General features: G+C 43.5%; 1 protein-coding gene across 1 annotated transcript in view; it reads left to right on the forward strand.

The window, feature by feature from the left end:
• LOC141918062 (netrin receptor DCC) overlaps positions 1-16,995 on the forward strand; it is a 629,575-nt gene that overhangs the window by 429,280 nt on the left and 183,300 nt on the right. The window contains exon 8 of the mRNA XM_074812087.1: positions 15,326-15,482. Within this exon, the coding sequence (XP_074668188.1) occupies positions 15,326-15,482 (157 nt within the window). The remainder of the gene's footprint in view (positions 1-15,325; positions 15,483-16,995) is intronic.

Here is a 16,995-nt window from a genome sequence, read left to right on the forward strand (position 1 = left end):
TGTTTTGCTTCTCTGGTGTCTATCGGTCTTTTTAGTCCTGGACCTTCTGGATGGGCAGCCCATCACCTCGCCGGGACATAAGATTGTATCATATATTGTATAATAACAGAGCTGAGACTTTTCCAGCACCGTCCCTCGTCCCCTCCCCCTGCTTTCCCCAGCCTTGGTGTGTACTTTTAACATCTTTATTGATGATCTTGATAAGGACATAGAAGTGTATCATCAGTAAGTTCACAGATGACACCAAGTTAAGCGGGAGGGTCGATCTGCATGAAGATAGGGAGGCTCTACAGAGAGACTTGGATAGATTGGATTGGTGGGCCAACATCAAGGGGATGAGCTTCAACAAGGCCAAGGGCCAGGTCCTGCACTTGGGCCACAACAACCCCCTGCATGGCTACAGGCTCGGGGAGGTGTGGCTAGAGCTGTCTGGAAGAGAAGGATCTGGGGGTTCTAAGTGACAAGCAGCTGAACACGAGCCAGCAGTGTGCCCAGGTGGCCAAGAAAGCCAACGGCATCCTGGCTTGGATTAGAAATAGTGTGACCAGCAGAAGCAGGGAGGTGATAGTCCCCCTGTGCTCTGCACTGGTGAGGCTACACCTGGAGTGTTGTGTCCAGTTTTGGGCACCTCAATACGAGAGAGATCTCGAGGTGCTGGAGCGAGTGCAGAAGAGGACAATGAAGCTGGGGAAGGGCCTGGAGAATAAATCCTGAGAGGAGCGATTGAAGGAGCTGGGACTGTTTAGTGTGAGGAGGAGAAGGCTGAGGGGAGACCTCATCACTCTCTACAGCTCCCTGAAAGGACATTGTAGAGAGGTTGGTGCTGGTCTCTTCTCACAGGTGATTAGTGACAGAACAAGAGGGAACGGCTTTAAACTGCAACAGGGGAGGTTCAGACTGGACATGAGGAAAAAATGTTTCCCAGAAAGAGTGGTCAGAGAGTGGAATAGGCTGCCCAGGGAGGGGGTGGAGTTCCCATCCCTGGGTGTGTTTAAGGGTCGTTTGGATGAGCTGTTGGGAGATGTGGTGTAGGGGAGAACTTTGTAGAGTCGGGCTGAGGGTTGGACTCAATGATCCCAAGGGTCTTTTCCAACCTGAATGATTCTGTGACTTTGCATCGTTGTGCACTTCTGGGGAGAGAAATGCTGGATATTGTGGATCTGGTGCTGTAGACGTAATAAATAGGATGCTCTGGGAGCAGACTCTCTCCAGCGTTAGCCAAGACCAGGGAGTGATGCCATTTTTTCTCACTGTTTTAGTAAGACCATTGTTTCGCTACGTATATTATATGGAAAGGGTATAATTTTCTATGACTCCTTCTTCCTCTCAGCACAGCAGAAAACATCCTTCCCATCTCACCTCTGCCCTGCTCATAGCTCAGGAAATTTCTATGGAAGAAAAAACAGCAATTAGTGCCATGTAGTCCCAACCCTTTGGGGTTGTGAACTACATGTTTAGCTCCTTCAACTCAATGTGGGAGGGGAGGCCCCCTGCGTACTCGTCTTCCTAAAACTAGCACCCGCCCCAGGACAAGTCTAGTGAGTTTATATGGACTTTTGTGGAGTTCTAGATGAACAGAGCCCCAGATCTGTCTCAGCAGTAATAGATGGTGCCACTCATGAGCCCGCGAAAGTCCGTGCACGGTGGGACGCTGCGCCCGCCTGCTGGCCTTCGAGATACCGGCTGGGTCATCTGCTGATCGTCAGAACCTTTTGCTGTTAAAAAATTACATCTGCACAAATTATTCATACGCTGCGCACAGGCATATGGTTTATTTTTAAGGGTGTGGAAGGTCAAAGGAACTTCAAATCTTTCTCTCTTAAAAGTGCTATCCTTGAGATCCCTTGATGCGCAGCATGCATCACACACAGGGCACCTGGAAGTTTTCCAGCTCCTGGATGATGTTGCTTAGTCTGCTGAAGATTCACAGGCTTTATTAAACCAATCATTTCTATGATACAGGGAGAGGAAAAAACCCACATCTTATCCTGAGCAGGCATTGCCTTTCCTTTACGTTAAAGCTGCCTTTCTTTTGCCGCTCTTTTTCCTCTTAGAAGACCCCGTTTGAGCTCTTGGTGCTTTGGTGAGCAACAACGTAAATCCCAGTTGAGCTGTGGGGTGGCACCGGGTGTGCTGACACACCACAGGCTGGCTGATGCACTGTCATGCCACGATTGCCACCCGGCTCTCTGCGCCGTCACGTCGCATCGCGGCTGCGCTGGACCTCAAAATTGGTTTTCAGTGCTGGCTTGTAGGCTGGTTTAGTTTGCTGAAGAAAGAAGGGTTATGTTGAGTGTACCATCTGGGCATCCATCTGTCTGCCTCTCACCTTCCTTCGTCGCCTTTTTAGTTATTTATTATCAGTTGGGCAATTTAAAATGCTTACAGAAAGGGTGAAGATCAGCGATTTGGGATCCCTTTTAAACTGCCGGGTGGGCAGAGAAAAACCATCAGAGTCAGTCCTGGAGGTGCAGGAGGGAGAGCTGAGCTGTTCCCATGTCCTGAGGTGGTGGGGAGCCGTGAGGAAGGGAGGGGGGGTCCCTCCAGGACCCCTCCGTATAACTTTGCTGTCAAACACTGGAAACATCTGGGGGACGCGGAGCTTTTGGAGCTGCTTATCTACAAGTTTGTTGTCTGATTTCACGGTTGACCCTGTTCCTCTGCTTTTCTCTCCTGGCGTCTCGCTGAAAGTGATGGCACACGCCTCACAAAAAATGAAAGCGGTCAAGAGCTGTCTGGATTATTTAAAATCTCACTTTGCGCTTTCCAGGAAATTTGGCCTCAGATGTTTCTCTCCTCTGTGTTTATTTTCAAGCTGGATGGTAGCATTTATTTCATGCAATTTTATACAGAGCATACAGTAAAATGATGGGCTGAATAGGAAATTCAAAGTGACTGAATTGATGTAATTCCTATGTCAGGAAAAAAAAGGTAGGGGTGAGAGCAAAGTAGTCGTGGCACCTGGGCAATTGCTGATGGAAAAAGACCTCTTAGATCCTCATCAGTCTCTTTTGATACTTTTATTTCTGTAAGATCTGAGCATTGCACGTTACTGAATTTACTTACACGGTGACTCTTGTCTCAAGCTAAGTGATTTGGGAGTTTTTTTTTATTGCCTGCCTGAAGAACGCTCCATGTTGTAATTCATGTCATAAAAAAGCAATGAAGAATAAGCATGATTATTTCATTGCGCAGATGGGAAAAGGTAGGAGCAGCGTCAGAGAGATGCTCTACGTTATGCTGAAAATCTTGCAGAGCTGGCGGTTGAACCCGGGACACACATAATCCAGGCAAAATGCCTTTATTAAAGCACCATCTTTCTTCTTTTTCCATCTCTGGTTTGAATTATCTGGTCAAAATGTAGATGGTTTTTCACACAGGTCAAAACTGGGCCTTTACACATAAATATTGTTTGCAGTAAAGCAGCTCATGAGTTCATCTTTGCTCTTGCCTTAGTTTTCATGTGGCCAAGACACAGCAGATGCTCAGTAAAGCAAAACCAGTTGGCAGGTTTTTGCAATTTGTTGAGACCTAAGAAGCGTGCGGGCCATGGTTCTGTTGAGGAACTCAAAATACCTTCTTAGGCAAATTACTCTAAAAAGCTTCATTAATTTATTTATCGGTTCATTCCGGAGTGTAGCCACAGACGTGGGGGCTGTAGGGGTTGGGTAAGATCAGCTCATTGCTCCCAAGGCAAGTCGCGGAGATACGTCTCCTCTCTGCAAGACAGAGGTGAGTGGGAGGCTGAGGCGGACTGAGCAAAGATTTTTAGGGAAAGAATAATAAAAACCAGCCAATTGATTGAGGTGCTAAGCCGTGGAGATACACACTGGAGGGGAGGGATGGCTGGAGGAGACATTCCGAGCCTACGTGGTGTTGGAGCCTCGGTGTGGTCACCCGTGCGGAGGCTGATTCAGGGATTTCCTACCAAATGCAGGTGGTTTAAAAGACTGGGAAATCCAGGATCTTTCCATTTTTTGCTTTCAAAGCCATTCCCGTCAAAGCCAGCTTTCAAATCCTTGAGTATTTAGGAAGAGCTGCTGCGAGAAAGCTTGATTGGATTTTGGGGAGTAAAAGAAAATCAAGCTTGCAGGCTGCTACCTCACGATGGCAGGGTTTTGCTCCTGATGGAGAGAGGTCAGTTTGCCGGGTTATCCACAGGTATTTTAATGAACTATGATAAATTTTTGCTCTCATAAAGCACACCTTGGCGTTGGCCTTCCTGACACTTCATGGCAGCCCTTGCAGTTGTAAGGCCCTAAAGCTTCTCACTGAGTACAAGATAAGGCTTCAGGAGTGGAAACGCTCCATGTTTAGAATTATTCTCCAGGTTTAGCTTTGTCATTGTCTTCCTTATTTCCTTCATGCTGCTTTGAAGACGGTGTTATTAATTTTTTTCCCTGGTCTTTTCTCCGGCGCTTGTTACCAGAGTGTATGAACCTCTGCGCTACCACGAACACCCTTGGATTCACCATTCTCCATTTTTCAGATGAGGAGGAAAGGTGCAGAAAGATTCACCTCAAGCATCCTCATTAGCCATGCGTGGCTGCCCCGCAAATTCACGCTCCTGTCATTGATTTTGATAAATAATCTGTTGAACAAATCAGGTAACATGTGCCACCTTCTGCCAAAACTTTGAGTAACATTGAGAACTAAAACAAAATTAAGAAAAAAGGACTAATGTGCCTGGTGGAAGCCTGAGCTGCAGAAAAGGACTAATTTTTTTGCATAGTTTTTGAGAAGAATTAGGTGCCTAGGGAATAGGAACCACAAGAACTAAAATACCGAGCAAATACCCACCTTATTTAGCCACATTAGGGGAAGTGCAGTTGAGAAAAGAGGGATGTTGAAGCATTTTGTTGCTTTGCTTTACTTGGGATTCTTTGCCTGACATTATTTTTAAATCAGCCGTACAATACCTTATTGACACAAGCAGAGGTACCTGTTTTGTCCCACCCTCTCGGAAAGCAAAGGGTTTGGCCCAAATATTAAAGGCAGCGTTAATAATAATAGATTTAAAAATTTAAACCCTGCTGTCAGCCTGGGCCAGGTTTGGTGAAGAGGCTCCATCCCAGGAAGAGCTGCCAAGGTGAGCTGAAGCTTCACATGACTTGACTGTGTCAAGACTTGGAGGCTGGTGTGTGTCCATCAGCAAAACCTTTTGGGAGTTGGGTAGCAGCAATGAGATGTGTTCAGTATAATTTAGAGATTTTACTTTCTTATACATTTAAATAGCAGTTGACCGAAGACCTTTGAAGGTCTCATCGGTTCTAAATGTTGGACTTCTATGGCCACGTGCTGCTGTGAATATAACTTGAAGTAAAAAAGAGATTGAGATGGGTCTTGATTGATATCTCTAAGTGTGAGCAAACGTTTTAAGTACGTATCCTGCCTTCCTGAAAAGTCCACCCGCCATCAGAGAGCCCTCATCTCAAATGTGGCAGCAAGTTGTGGTCCCCTGGGTAGGTGCTCCAAGCTTACACTGCTTCGGGGTGCTCTAAGGACCAAAGACAAGGCCATGCAGTTTTGATTCAGATATAATCCTAGCATTAAAAATGAGAAGATACTTCATAATCAAAAGCCAGAAAGTTTCATTGAGACCAAGCTAAGACATACTGTAATATTTTGTGAAAGAAATATTTTTTTCTCTGAATAAGAACATCTCAGTTTGTCGTGCTTTCGAAATTTTCCCCTTATTATTTTTTTTTCCCTTAGCAAAAACTATTATTCAACTTTGTTACATTCATGAATAGCTTGAAATCCCTCAGGGCTCAGTTTTAAACCAAGCGTAACTTTTGCTAAAAGAAAATAAGCCACGCGCTGCTGTTGCAGGATTGCTGATGGTCACAGGGAGGAAAAGGAAGACCAGTAGTTGATCACGAACAGTGGGAAATATCTGACCTTCCGGCCGCTTCTCCCTGTCGTTCCTAGAAACAGCTGCTACAGCGCTGAGTTGCAAAAATAATGAATGTGCTCACGCGCTCCTGCTGCATTTTCAACACCGCAGATGATGACGTTTATGGCCGCTGTTTGGTATTTGACCATGAAATGCCTTCCAAGTCCCTCAGCTGCTTTAAAAATCTTTATTTCTGCTTTTTCCGTGGGCAGCAGCTATTGTTCGGTGGGTCGGAGATGGCTGACTAGATTAACTGACCGGTTTTTCCTCAGGGAGCATTTGCGGGTGATTGAATTTCTCGCAATCAACAGCCCATTGCCCCTCGCCCCCCTCCCCCCATTTTTCTCGGTGACTAATTGATGATGACAGATGTCACCTGCGCAGTGACGCCAGCCCTGCCTTCGCAGCTCCAAGGGGAGAGCAGCAGGTCTTTTCTGAACAGGGGAGCTGATCCGCGATGGGTTTGCCCATTGTTTTTTTTATTTTTTTTCTTATAGTAGCGTTAATTAATAAGAACTCTTCACTGCGTGAACGTAAGCAGTCATTAAGGCCATATCTGCTACTGATTTTTTTTTTCTTGCAAATGTGAATAGCAATTTTCTCAGCTGTAAAAGGAAAGAAATAGAATATAATATGCAGACAGATGTGCATACAGGCGTGCCAGTCTTTCACAGGCACGGGAAGAGAGAAGTACGTGCACGTACCAGCCTGTCTGAGGCTCCCCTTGGAGAACCTCTGGTCAAAACAAGCTCAGGTACAAAAAGCGAAATATCTCAGATCTACTACAGTTAAAGAAGTGATATGAAAGTTTGTATCATTTATAGGTGACTTTTTAAAATAAAATAGCGGGTAGCAGCCATGCCTGTGCTAAGAGTGGCGTTGCTGTGCTGGCTCAGCGGTGATGGGTGTGTGGATGAGACGGATGTCCACAGAGGGCTGCAGCTGCCAGCCTGGCTAACACCAGCTCTCCAAAAATAAGTGAAACCACTAAAATGTCTCCTTTTTTTGGCAGAGCTGCAGTCACACCTGGAACTTTGCTGGAATAGCGGTGCCAGGCAGCTCTTCACACCCAGCACCCTTAGATCTCGGTCAGCAGGACTTCATCTTCGTTGCCTTGACCCAGCTTGGGTTTTTGCCTAGAGTAGCTCTTAGGTGACAACAGTTAATGAGCTGAGAAAAATAAAATCACTTTCTCCTAACTCTGACTGAGCAGCTTCACTGGCACAATGCAAACACTATCACCCTCACAGATGCTCTCGTTTCAGCCTCTGCACAAAGCTCTGTGCCTTGCCTTTCCTGCCCACATCCTGCTTACAGGTTCAAATAAGAATTTTTAACTCCCCAGAGAGGCCACACTTGTATAAGGTATTGCTCTGCACATTTAACAGCAGGTAAGTGTCTGGGTTACATCTTCCTTAAAATAGAATCACAGAATCATCTCGGTTGGAAAAGCCCTTGAAGATCCTCCAGTCCAACCATGAACCTCACACTGACCGTTCTCAACTCCACCAGATCCCTCGGCGCTGGGTCAACCCGACTCTTCAACCCCTCCAGGGATGGGGACTCCCCCCCTGCCCTGGGCAGCCCATTCCAACACCCAACAATCCCTTCTGCAAAGAAATCCTTCCTAAGAGCCAGTCTGACCCTGCCCTGGCGCAGCTTGAGGCCATTCCCTCTCGTCCTATTGCTTGTTACTTTGTTAAAGAGACTCGTCCTCATAAATAGCTTTCCCCATAATACCTTTCAGTATAAACATTGGACCCAATTTCCCTGGATTAATTGCAATTATGGTGTCTTATAGTTCTATATTGCACTGCTGAATTTCAAAGTAAGCCCATCTTTTGACTTTTATAGGGGATGCAGGCAAATTATATTTTAACCTGTGCTATTCCATCATTAATTACTGGAGCCTTCTTCAGCCTGACCATCTCTTTTGCCTCTCTGACCACCCAACATGTGCTCTTTCTCGGACTTTGCTACTGGTCTCTCTTTTTGCTTCCCACCTCAGCACGCCTCAGCTTTCCGATCTTTCAGTGGGCATCCCGTTTCCCAGCCGTTTACCCTTCTCTTGTTTTCTATAAGCTGTTGTCGCCCCTTCAGGGGCTCCCTCCCATTGAAGAGGAGATAAAAAAGAAAGTTGTTGACTCTTCTGTGGGAGAAGTGAAGGTGCCATGTGGTCGTCTTCTCCCTCTGTCTTCCCTCCAGTGTCTGTCCCTGCACAAAATAGGGTTGGAGGTTGAAAGAGTAAATGTTTGATGGATTTTCGTCTTGTTTTTCCACCTGCTACTGAAAGGCGGTCAGACGTTGCGGTGATGAGCAGAGAATAAAACCCTAGAATAGTACGGCTGGCTTGTAGGTGTAGGCTCGAGGGCGGTTCGGATGTCCCGAGTTTCACGGCGATGGGGATCATTCATAGTGCTGGGTTTGTGGCGTGGCCCTCTGGGCATTTTTCCTTCACTAACCGCAGAGTTTCACGCTCCATCCTGGGGACGTGTCCTGCCTGCTCGTCTGTGAGCAGGAGCAGCACCTCCCTGTCAAGAGGAGCGTGTAGGAGGAGATGCTTTTTGTGGAGGTGTCCCTGTTTACTAGTTTCAGAGCATGATGTTTAGCAGATGAGTTAACCTCCTTCCTCCCTCCATCACAACTCAGCAATTAAGCCGTTATCCTTCCATACGTCTCTCTTGCCTGTGTTTGAGAAAATGAGGCTGGAGAGAAAAGAGAAGCGCTACTGACTATTTAGGTTCTGATGTGGTTGTTATTGCGTAGGGCGGAACTACCAAAATCTCCCTGCTCTCTGTAAGATTATTGTGCGTTTCAGCTACATCCGTGCTGTCTCCAAAGCGCTGTTGGCCTAATCCTGCGAGGTGCTAAGCTGGGAGTGAATTCCTCATACAGGAACACCAGGCATTGTTGACACACATGAACTTCAGTGATTTATAGCGTGGTTCGTCATGTCATAAAAGAGGCATAATAAAAATTAGTACTGCATGACTTGTTTCTAAGAACATCATTATGGCACCAAGTAATAACGAATTACTGTGCAAGAAGCCAGAAGGGAGGAAGTATGTATGGCAACGAGGACAGATCTTTTATTTGGTAAATTAGTATCGCTGCATATGGGCTGAAAATCTCGAAACATATGCTGATGTACCCTGACGTCCTGGCATGTGCTCCGTGTCGTCGGTAAAACCTGGCGTGTGCGAACACGTCGAATGCGGATGGGCGCGCTCGCGCCCGAGTGGTGCCAACGTGATCTCTGCTGGTGGTTGGAGGATGGATTTGAGCACCCAAGGCCTGAAGAAATGTTTTTTGAATGTGACGCTTCGAAGCTGCGTTGTGTGATTCATCGGCTGGATGAAAAATGGAAAGGCCAAATTTTGTAAATGGTCCTCAGGAAAGGTAATAGGAGTTGCTTGTGCAGGAAAGAACATTTTATTTGACTGTAAGTAGTGAGCTACCAATAACTTGTCCAATCTGATACTTATTTGGGACAGTAAATGACACCTATTTCATATCTCCGTGAAGGTCATCTGATAGAACGTCTGCTTTTTTCCTGCCTGTTGGAAAGCAGACCAAAATTTAAAGATTTGATGATCAGACTAAAACACTGCAATCCATTTGGGTCTTTTTTCACCGATTCTCACCTATTTAATCACTTAATGTGGGACGATGAGAGCTCCTGGATTCATGTCCCAGGACCTTCCCGGCGAAACATCTTCCAGCTGCAGGTTAACGTTGGGTTTTAGAAGCAGCATGGAGGATGGGTGATGAAATCCATCATTTTGTCATGAAATTTCAGATGAAATTTTTCACTGCCCGTGTGAAATGCAGAATTTTTCCTTGTTTTCCCCTCTCAAGGCATGTGCTTGGTGGCTTAACATGCCTTGAGACAGATGGGCTCCAAGGCCCCAGGATCCCTGCGCCAGAGGATAAACTTTGTACAGAAATCAGGTTCTTCACCTTCATCCTTGGTTGTTTCCCTTGATCTGGAGGAAAACAGCTCCTGGTTTACACCCACGAGCAGGTTGGGACGGTATCTGGAATGCGTAATTCCTGGATTGCTTTTGAGTTCATCAAAAATGAATCTCCCTGTGTTGAAGTAACACTGAGTAAAAATAGAACTCCTCTCGTCTGCAGATCTTGATGAGGTCTGTTAAATTAGAAATGGTTAGTGATGCGTTACGAATTTAATATAATTACAAATTGGTATTTGTATGATGGCCAGTGCAAAGTAAAATCAGGTAACTCGTGCTCTACACCTCAACGTTTTCTTTTGTTTAGAGTTGTTCTATTTCTTTCCCTAATGTGCATGAATGTTATTTTTTTAATGAACATAATTTAAGAATTTTTTAAATCCCCTTTTTAACATTTAACAAAAATGTCAATTAAATTTTTTAGTCCATGCGGGTGCCAGCTGTGGGTCTGTAAAGCATCTCTGAGGTTCTCCCCCCAGGAATGATTGTCGACCCCTCAGCTTCCTGAGCTGTCCACAGTTCTGCTGTTGGGAAATGAAAAGTGGCTGCATTCTAAAAAAAAGCAAATCTCTCAAAATTTATATCTATTACAGATCTTATTTAAGGATATTTTACTGGAAGAGGGCCTCACTTTTTCAGGTGTTAGGTGTTACATATGTAGCACCTCTGGAATTACAGATATTCCTGCAGCGAGCTTTTTTCTCACTTAGAACTTTCACAGTTTGCTCTGTGGCAGGTGTAAGATGGGTCAAAAATGTTCCGAATAAAAAAAAAAATTTAAAAAGACTAAATTCTTTGAATGCAGGAGCATAACAAAAGACTGGATTGACCAGGCTATGGCTGTACTGAGCAACACCAGACAATAAGCACTTATTTGATGTTATTTCTGGAGTTAAATTCCATGTAAATTGCTTTTCCTTTTAACACGGAGGATTTGGAGATGAGAACAGATTCACGTTCTTATGTCATACTTGAAATTCATGCTGTACAAATAACCAATTTAAAGTGCTAAACCCAAGGAAAATATTGTGGGGAAGAGCGGGGAAGAAACTTGAATTTAATCCAAAAGTTTTATATCTTAATTTGAATAAAACAACTTCTTTTTTTTTTTTTTTTTTTTTTTTTCTGAAACAAAATCCTTAACTTAAAGCCTTGGATGTTCCTTTTATGTTTAAATACATTCAGTGAAATTTCCAAAAGTCTTTTAAAACAGAAATAGATAAAAAATTCATTTCTATATTAAAAAAAAAAAAATTAAATCAAGGAATTGAAATAGTTGTTAGAAGGCATAAAAAAATATTTTGAGGTAGCGTCTTGGCTGAAAATTTTCATCTGATGTCTTGAAATGTCATTTTGGCACCAGGGAATGTGGGATATTTAGGGAAAGTGTGATTTGCAGCAGGAGGTTGAAGATTGTAAGTGTGATAGTTTTCTCATTTTTGCTGAAAAAGTATCGAGTTTCAAATCTTATCAGCAAGCTCTAATTGGCAGTATTTTGAAAGTTTGAATAGCCTGTAGTAGGTAGTCTTATTTTAACAGACCCTAAACCAGTGGCAATTGCTTGAATAGTCTTCGCTTAGGTTATAATTTAAAAAAAAAAAACACCTAAATGGGTAATGTCGTGAACATTAACCACTTTCTGTGAGATATAGACAGTTCCTATATACAGCCCGATCTCTTTCTGTATTAATTTATCCCCCTGAAAAATGAGTATAATTTTTAATTCAGGTGTGTGGCAATATGGTCTGTGTATAACAGGCTTAAATATTCTATGTGAATTAAATGCGAGTAACTAAAAATCATGGAAATTTTAATTGCTTTAAAAGCAGAAAAGTCAAAGTCATCTTTATCAGGTCAGGACTTGGTCCTCGATGCAGATTACCAGGATAGCTTTTAGGTCAATATTACTGACATCCAAGAGCAACATTTTCTCTATGCACAGTAACTTCTCAATTTATTTTTCATCTCAAACTTACAACTTATTTCCTTAAACTTTCTTTAAACTTCTTTCCTTTTCCTGTCAACTTGGTAAATATGTAAAAAAAAAAAAAAAGCGAATGAATATTTTTTGTACAGAGGCACAAAAACTGTACTGAGGTCTGGGTGTGTATGTGTATATATAGTCCCTGTAAGCACTCAAGTGAGAACATGAGATGTTTTATAACTTGGATTTAGAGGATTTTCACCCATGTCTTTTACCGGGAGAGGCTCATGAATAAACCCATGCCATCTATTGCCACCTCTGCTTAGCAATAATAATGTTTTATCTTCTTCCTGCCAAATCCCTTGTGGGATATAATGACAAGTGGGTTTTTTTCTTTCATTCATTCATCATCTCTTCTTGTATATCTCACATAAGCTTTTGCTGGTCTCTATAAACACCATTTAAAGAGGAGACAACTGCTGCTAATTAGATCTCATCCCTACCTGCCTGCAGACACATACATATATGTTAAAAAAACAAAAAAACAAAAAAACAAAAAACAAAACCCCACAAAAATAAATAAAACAAAAAAAACCCCATAAAATTCAATCAGACCTTTGAAAAGTCTTAAAAAAACCCCAACCTTCCTCTTCAAGCTAGGTCTCATATTCCTATTATTTTTAATTACAAAGAGCCCATGACTGCTGTGTATGAGAAGCAGCAGTGAAATGGGATGTTACGCGTGATGTTTTGTCCTTAGTTGTTTTCAACGTATTTTGTAGCTGGTGTGTATTTTGCCAACAAAGGCTATAAAAAAAAGTAGCTCCTGAACACCTATATCAAGCATATTTCTACATTTTTGAAGGACGTTTGCTTTAGGGGTGCAAGGATGGGTCCTACTGGCAGGATTATAAGGGCACAAAACTCACAGTTGATTCTGGATGAAAAATAACGGGGGATTTGGGTCTGGATTTGAGGTGCTCCATTTGGCTTCCTAAATGGAAACACGAAGATTGGTTCCTATCAGGCCTGTATTCAGGCCTTCTCTGTTGATTGTATAGTCATTTAGACATGGGGAAAATGAATCAAACAGTCCCGTTTTTTGCTCGCTTTGTACAGAGGTAGATGATTATTCAGACTGCCACAAGAGCAGAGAAAGATGCACTTTGCAAGGAGTTAATATAAACCACATCAGGCTAAAATCAGAGCCTGTCAGACTCTGATGAAGATGGTTTAACCAGTGGTGGATTGATCTTGTGTAGTCATATGAAAGATTGAAGGATTTCAGACATTACTTGCTGAGATAATTTCAGGTTATATGTCTCTCTATATTGTACTATTGTACTCTATATGTTTGCTATTCACTGCTAGCAACAATAAAAGTGAAATTGCTTTTGTCAGTGATAGCTCTACAGAGTTTACTGAAAGCCAGAGTAAAACACGTACTTAGTGGACTGGAGCTTCAGTCCCAATCTCGCTGCTTTTCGCCTCCGTTTTTCGCTGTTCTTTTCCTAAGTTGACACCTAGCAGGTCAGCCGCCGCCGCATCCAAGGGCGTGAGGTCACGAAGGGTATCGATTCTCCTCCAGATTTTAGATATTAATTCAGCGTGTTTAAAAGTAGATACCCCTGTTGGGTAGTTTGAGAAGCTCGTTGAGCTCCATCATCCATGTTAGGTAGAAGCCCTCATTTTCTACAGGGGGAGCTTGGACACTTGTGTATATGTAGTCGTGTACGCGTAGTCGCCTAAACGTACGTGTCTGGACTCGGGGCTGATCCTAGCGCAAGTTTCTGAATTCTAAATGGGTTTTGACAGAAGAGAGGTCCTGACCAGGAGGATGGATATTTGGTGGAGGAACCACGGACTGAGGTGTTTTGTGGGGAAACAGAGTTTCTACAGGCCCTCAGGTGCCAACACGGTTAATAACAGGGTTTTTTCTGAATTGCTGTATTTGATTCAAATACCAAAACTCAGCTGAAAAAGCCTCGTAGGTTTGTCTGCATGGTTTTTTTCCAATCGTGCCCTTGGTACTTCTCTAGAGATGTTTATCTACCACAGCAGTTAGAAGACAATGCATTTAACGCTTATAAGACTTGACTCAACATATAGAATAGACCAGAGGCCTAAATCTGCTCATTCTGACCATGAAGCAAAATAGTTGCATCGTTGTAATATAAATGTACACAGAATTATACTTTAGCCTCCTGTTTGCACATTATTTAGATCAGTGGCCTGTGACTAAGGACGCGAAACACGATCTCAGTGCAAATAATGGATCACAACTTTGCAGCCAAAAGAGCTGAGACTATGGCTTAATATTTTCTTTCAACACATCATTACTCTGGAAATGCCACTGGGAAATTCCTTAATTCCCTCTGGTTTTAGATTGATCACAATAAGTAAGAGGCAATATTTGTTATTAATGATAGCAATATTAATGGCTTTTAATAATAATTTAGGGATAAGAAAATGCTCAGCCAGTATTCGGCGAACATCATGTTTTTACGTAAAGCTATTCTTCACAAGCTGTTTAGCTAATACAACGCTCTTCGTGTCTCACGGTAAATTAATGCTACTTAATATAGTTCGCAGTGTATGCACAGGGACTGACCAAAAAAGATTTGTGATAATGAAAAAAATAAATTGCTTGTTGGTTCAATACCAATGGTAAAAACCCGCTCTTCAGGGCCGGCGTGGCCCGTGAAATCGAACCTCATATACATCATGTTTGCCCGCGGAGAAGATCAGGCAACTGTGGATGCCCCATAAGGTGCGTGTGCTAAATCAGGAGGCAGCTGATCACATAAACTATTGTTAAAAATTAAATATTATTATTTATTTATTTATGTTGGCAGGCCAGCTTTCACATGGATTTCGTGGCCAACAACCAAACCCTTAAACTCTATAATAAATAGGTACTGTTCTAAAATGAAATTTACCGCTTGAAACTGCAGTTTAGGCGTTTCTGGGTTTTGCACATAGACTGAACACTTTTCCATGGGGAACGGTGTTAATATTAAGTTTCACTGTCTTTTTTCTTTTCGTTTTATCGCACTTTGATGCAATTATCTAATAAGTCACATGCTGAAGCACCCGACTTAATTTCTGCTCTTCCCAAACCCATAGGCTTCAGGCTTTGAGTGGTCAGTTATTGCTTGTTTAGGAGGTTAAATGCTTCTGCTGCTTGGGGCACAAGAGACAAACCCGGTGAAATAGAGGCAAATGAAGGAACGTATCATACTGATCACTCATACAAGAAATAATTTCAGGGTATCGCAAGGTAAAACACAAGATTTACGTCTTGCTGTTTGCTTTAGAGGATGGTTCAGGACGGTATATTTTAAGGTGTGATTTTACCATTAGTTTTTTTTCTCTCTCTTTCATCCCTTGTCATTTTATTCACGTTTATTCCATGCCACCTCGGCCCTTTGTTCCGTACCACCTCAGCTGTGGCCACCACGACACCTCCCACCCGCCCCGACACCCCCGTGCCACCGGCCTCTCTGACTGACTCCTCTCCTTCCCCTCCAGCTGTCCCAAGTTCCAGTGTCCTCCCCTCTGCCCCCCGAGATGTGGTCCCTGTTTTGGTCTCCAGCCGATTTGTCCGTCTCAGCTGGCGCCCACCCGCAGAGGCCCGAGGCAGCATCCAGACGTACACGGTCTTCTTCTCCAGGGATGGCGTCAACAGGTAGGCCTCAACATGCCACGGGTCTCCTCTGGGTGGGGGGATAGTCCTAAGAGTGCCGGAGGTCTTTACAAGCGTCTTGCAAATGGTTCTCAACCTTGTGTTCTTCTCCCCGTGATAAAAGAAGCATGAACATGAACATGCCTTTTGTTGCCATATATTTTTATTACCTATTTTTTATTTTTTTATAGACATCATATCAACATTTATATGACAGTGCTTCTTGTCTTGGTATGAAGGACCATTTGCGTTGGGTGTTTATGGATCTTACCTCCTCCCAGCTATTCCTTGACCATCCACCATAAAGTATTGTTAGCTCCATATTTTCCCTTTCATCTTCCTCTGATGACACAGATTCAGACGTTCTTTGCGTCGCTGGCAGAGGTGAATTTGTTGAGCCCTAATCAACCGGAGAGGAGGGCTGCTTTTAGAGCACTACAACTGGTGTAAGACCTCAAAAACAGCCAGGGGAGTGGGGTGTGAAGATTTTACACAATTGCAAATATAGTCAACCTGCCTGAGCCATGCTCGCCGTGTGGGTTATAGCTGCACAGCCGATAGCTCTTTTGTGATGATGGCATTATAGATTGTTTGGTGTTTGCATGATTTCTCATCGTGTATGCTCATTTCACACTCGAAAAGGTACTGCGTATTTACTTGGGGTTTGTTTTATTTTCCTAACATCATAAATGGTTTTATGCCTGCGAAAAATCTCGTGTTTTTCTCTTCCTGTACATCATTATGAAGAACTCACTTGAAGTAGTCTGGGCTGTATTTTACTGCTCTTAGGATAGACTTCAGCTACCGACTGGTGACTGGTGTGCTGATGGCAGCTCAGCTGCTGAGGGGACTTGAGTAAGAATCTATATTTAATTGAAAAACAAGTGGATTCATGAGAGCTAAAGAAGTGCAACCCCACAGTTATCAGTGATCTCCCCTCTGCCACAGCATGGCCTTATTCTTCATCCAAAGGGGCTCAGTCTTGCAGGCAAGATTTCTTGCCCCTGCCTGGACATTCTCAAGCTTCTCATCGTAATCCCTAACAAGGTCCAGCTTAATTTAACAGCCATACAGCCATTTCTTCACAGAAAGGGTTGTCAAGCATTGGAACAGGCTGCCCAGGGAAGTCGTGGAGTCACCATCCCTGGAGGTAGACATGTAGACGTGGTGCTTAGGGACGTGGTTTAGTGGTGGAGTTGGCAGTGTTGGGTTAACGGTTGGACTCGATGGTCTTAAAGGTCTTTTCCAATCTAAATGATTCCATGATTCTATATGTATAAGTTTTGTTAATTTATTCCAATGCTTGTAGACATTGACAGCTACAGCAGCGCTACCTGCTGCAAGAGGTAGATGCTCCTAAACAGAAACGTGTATCCTTCTGGTCTGGCTGAGCAGCCTGGAAGGACACAACACCCAAAGCACTTGGGATGAGAGTGTGAAACACTCTCTCCCTCTGTAAAAGAAAGCTCTGAAATTCAAATCGCCATTTCCGTGGATGGTGTTGGGGGCAAGCGTC

This window comes from Strix aluco, chromosome Z (assembly GCF_031877795.1).
Source record: "Strix aluco isolate bStrAlu1 chromosome Z, bStrAlu1.hap1, whole genome shotgun sequence".
Classification (NCBI taxonomy): Eukaryota; Metazoa; Chordata; class Aves; order Strigiformes; family Strigidae; genus Strix; species Strix aluco.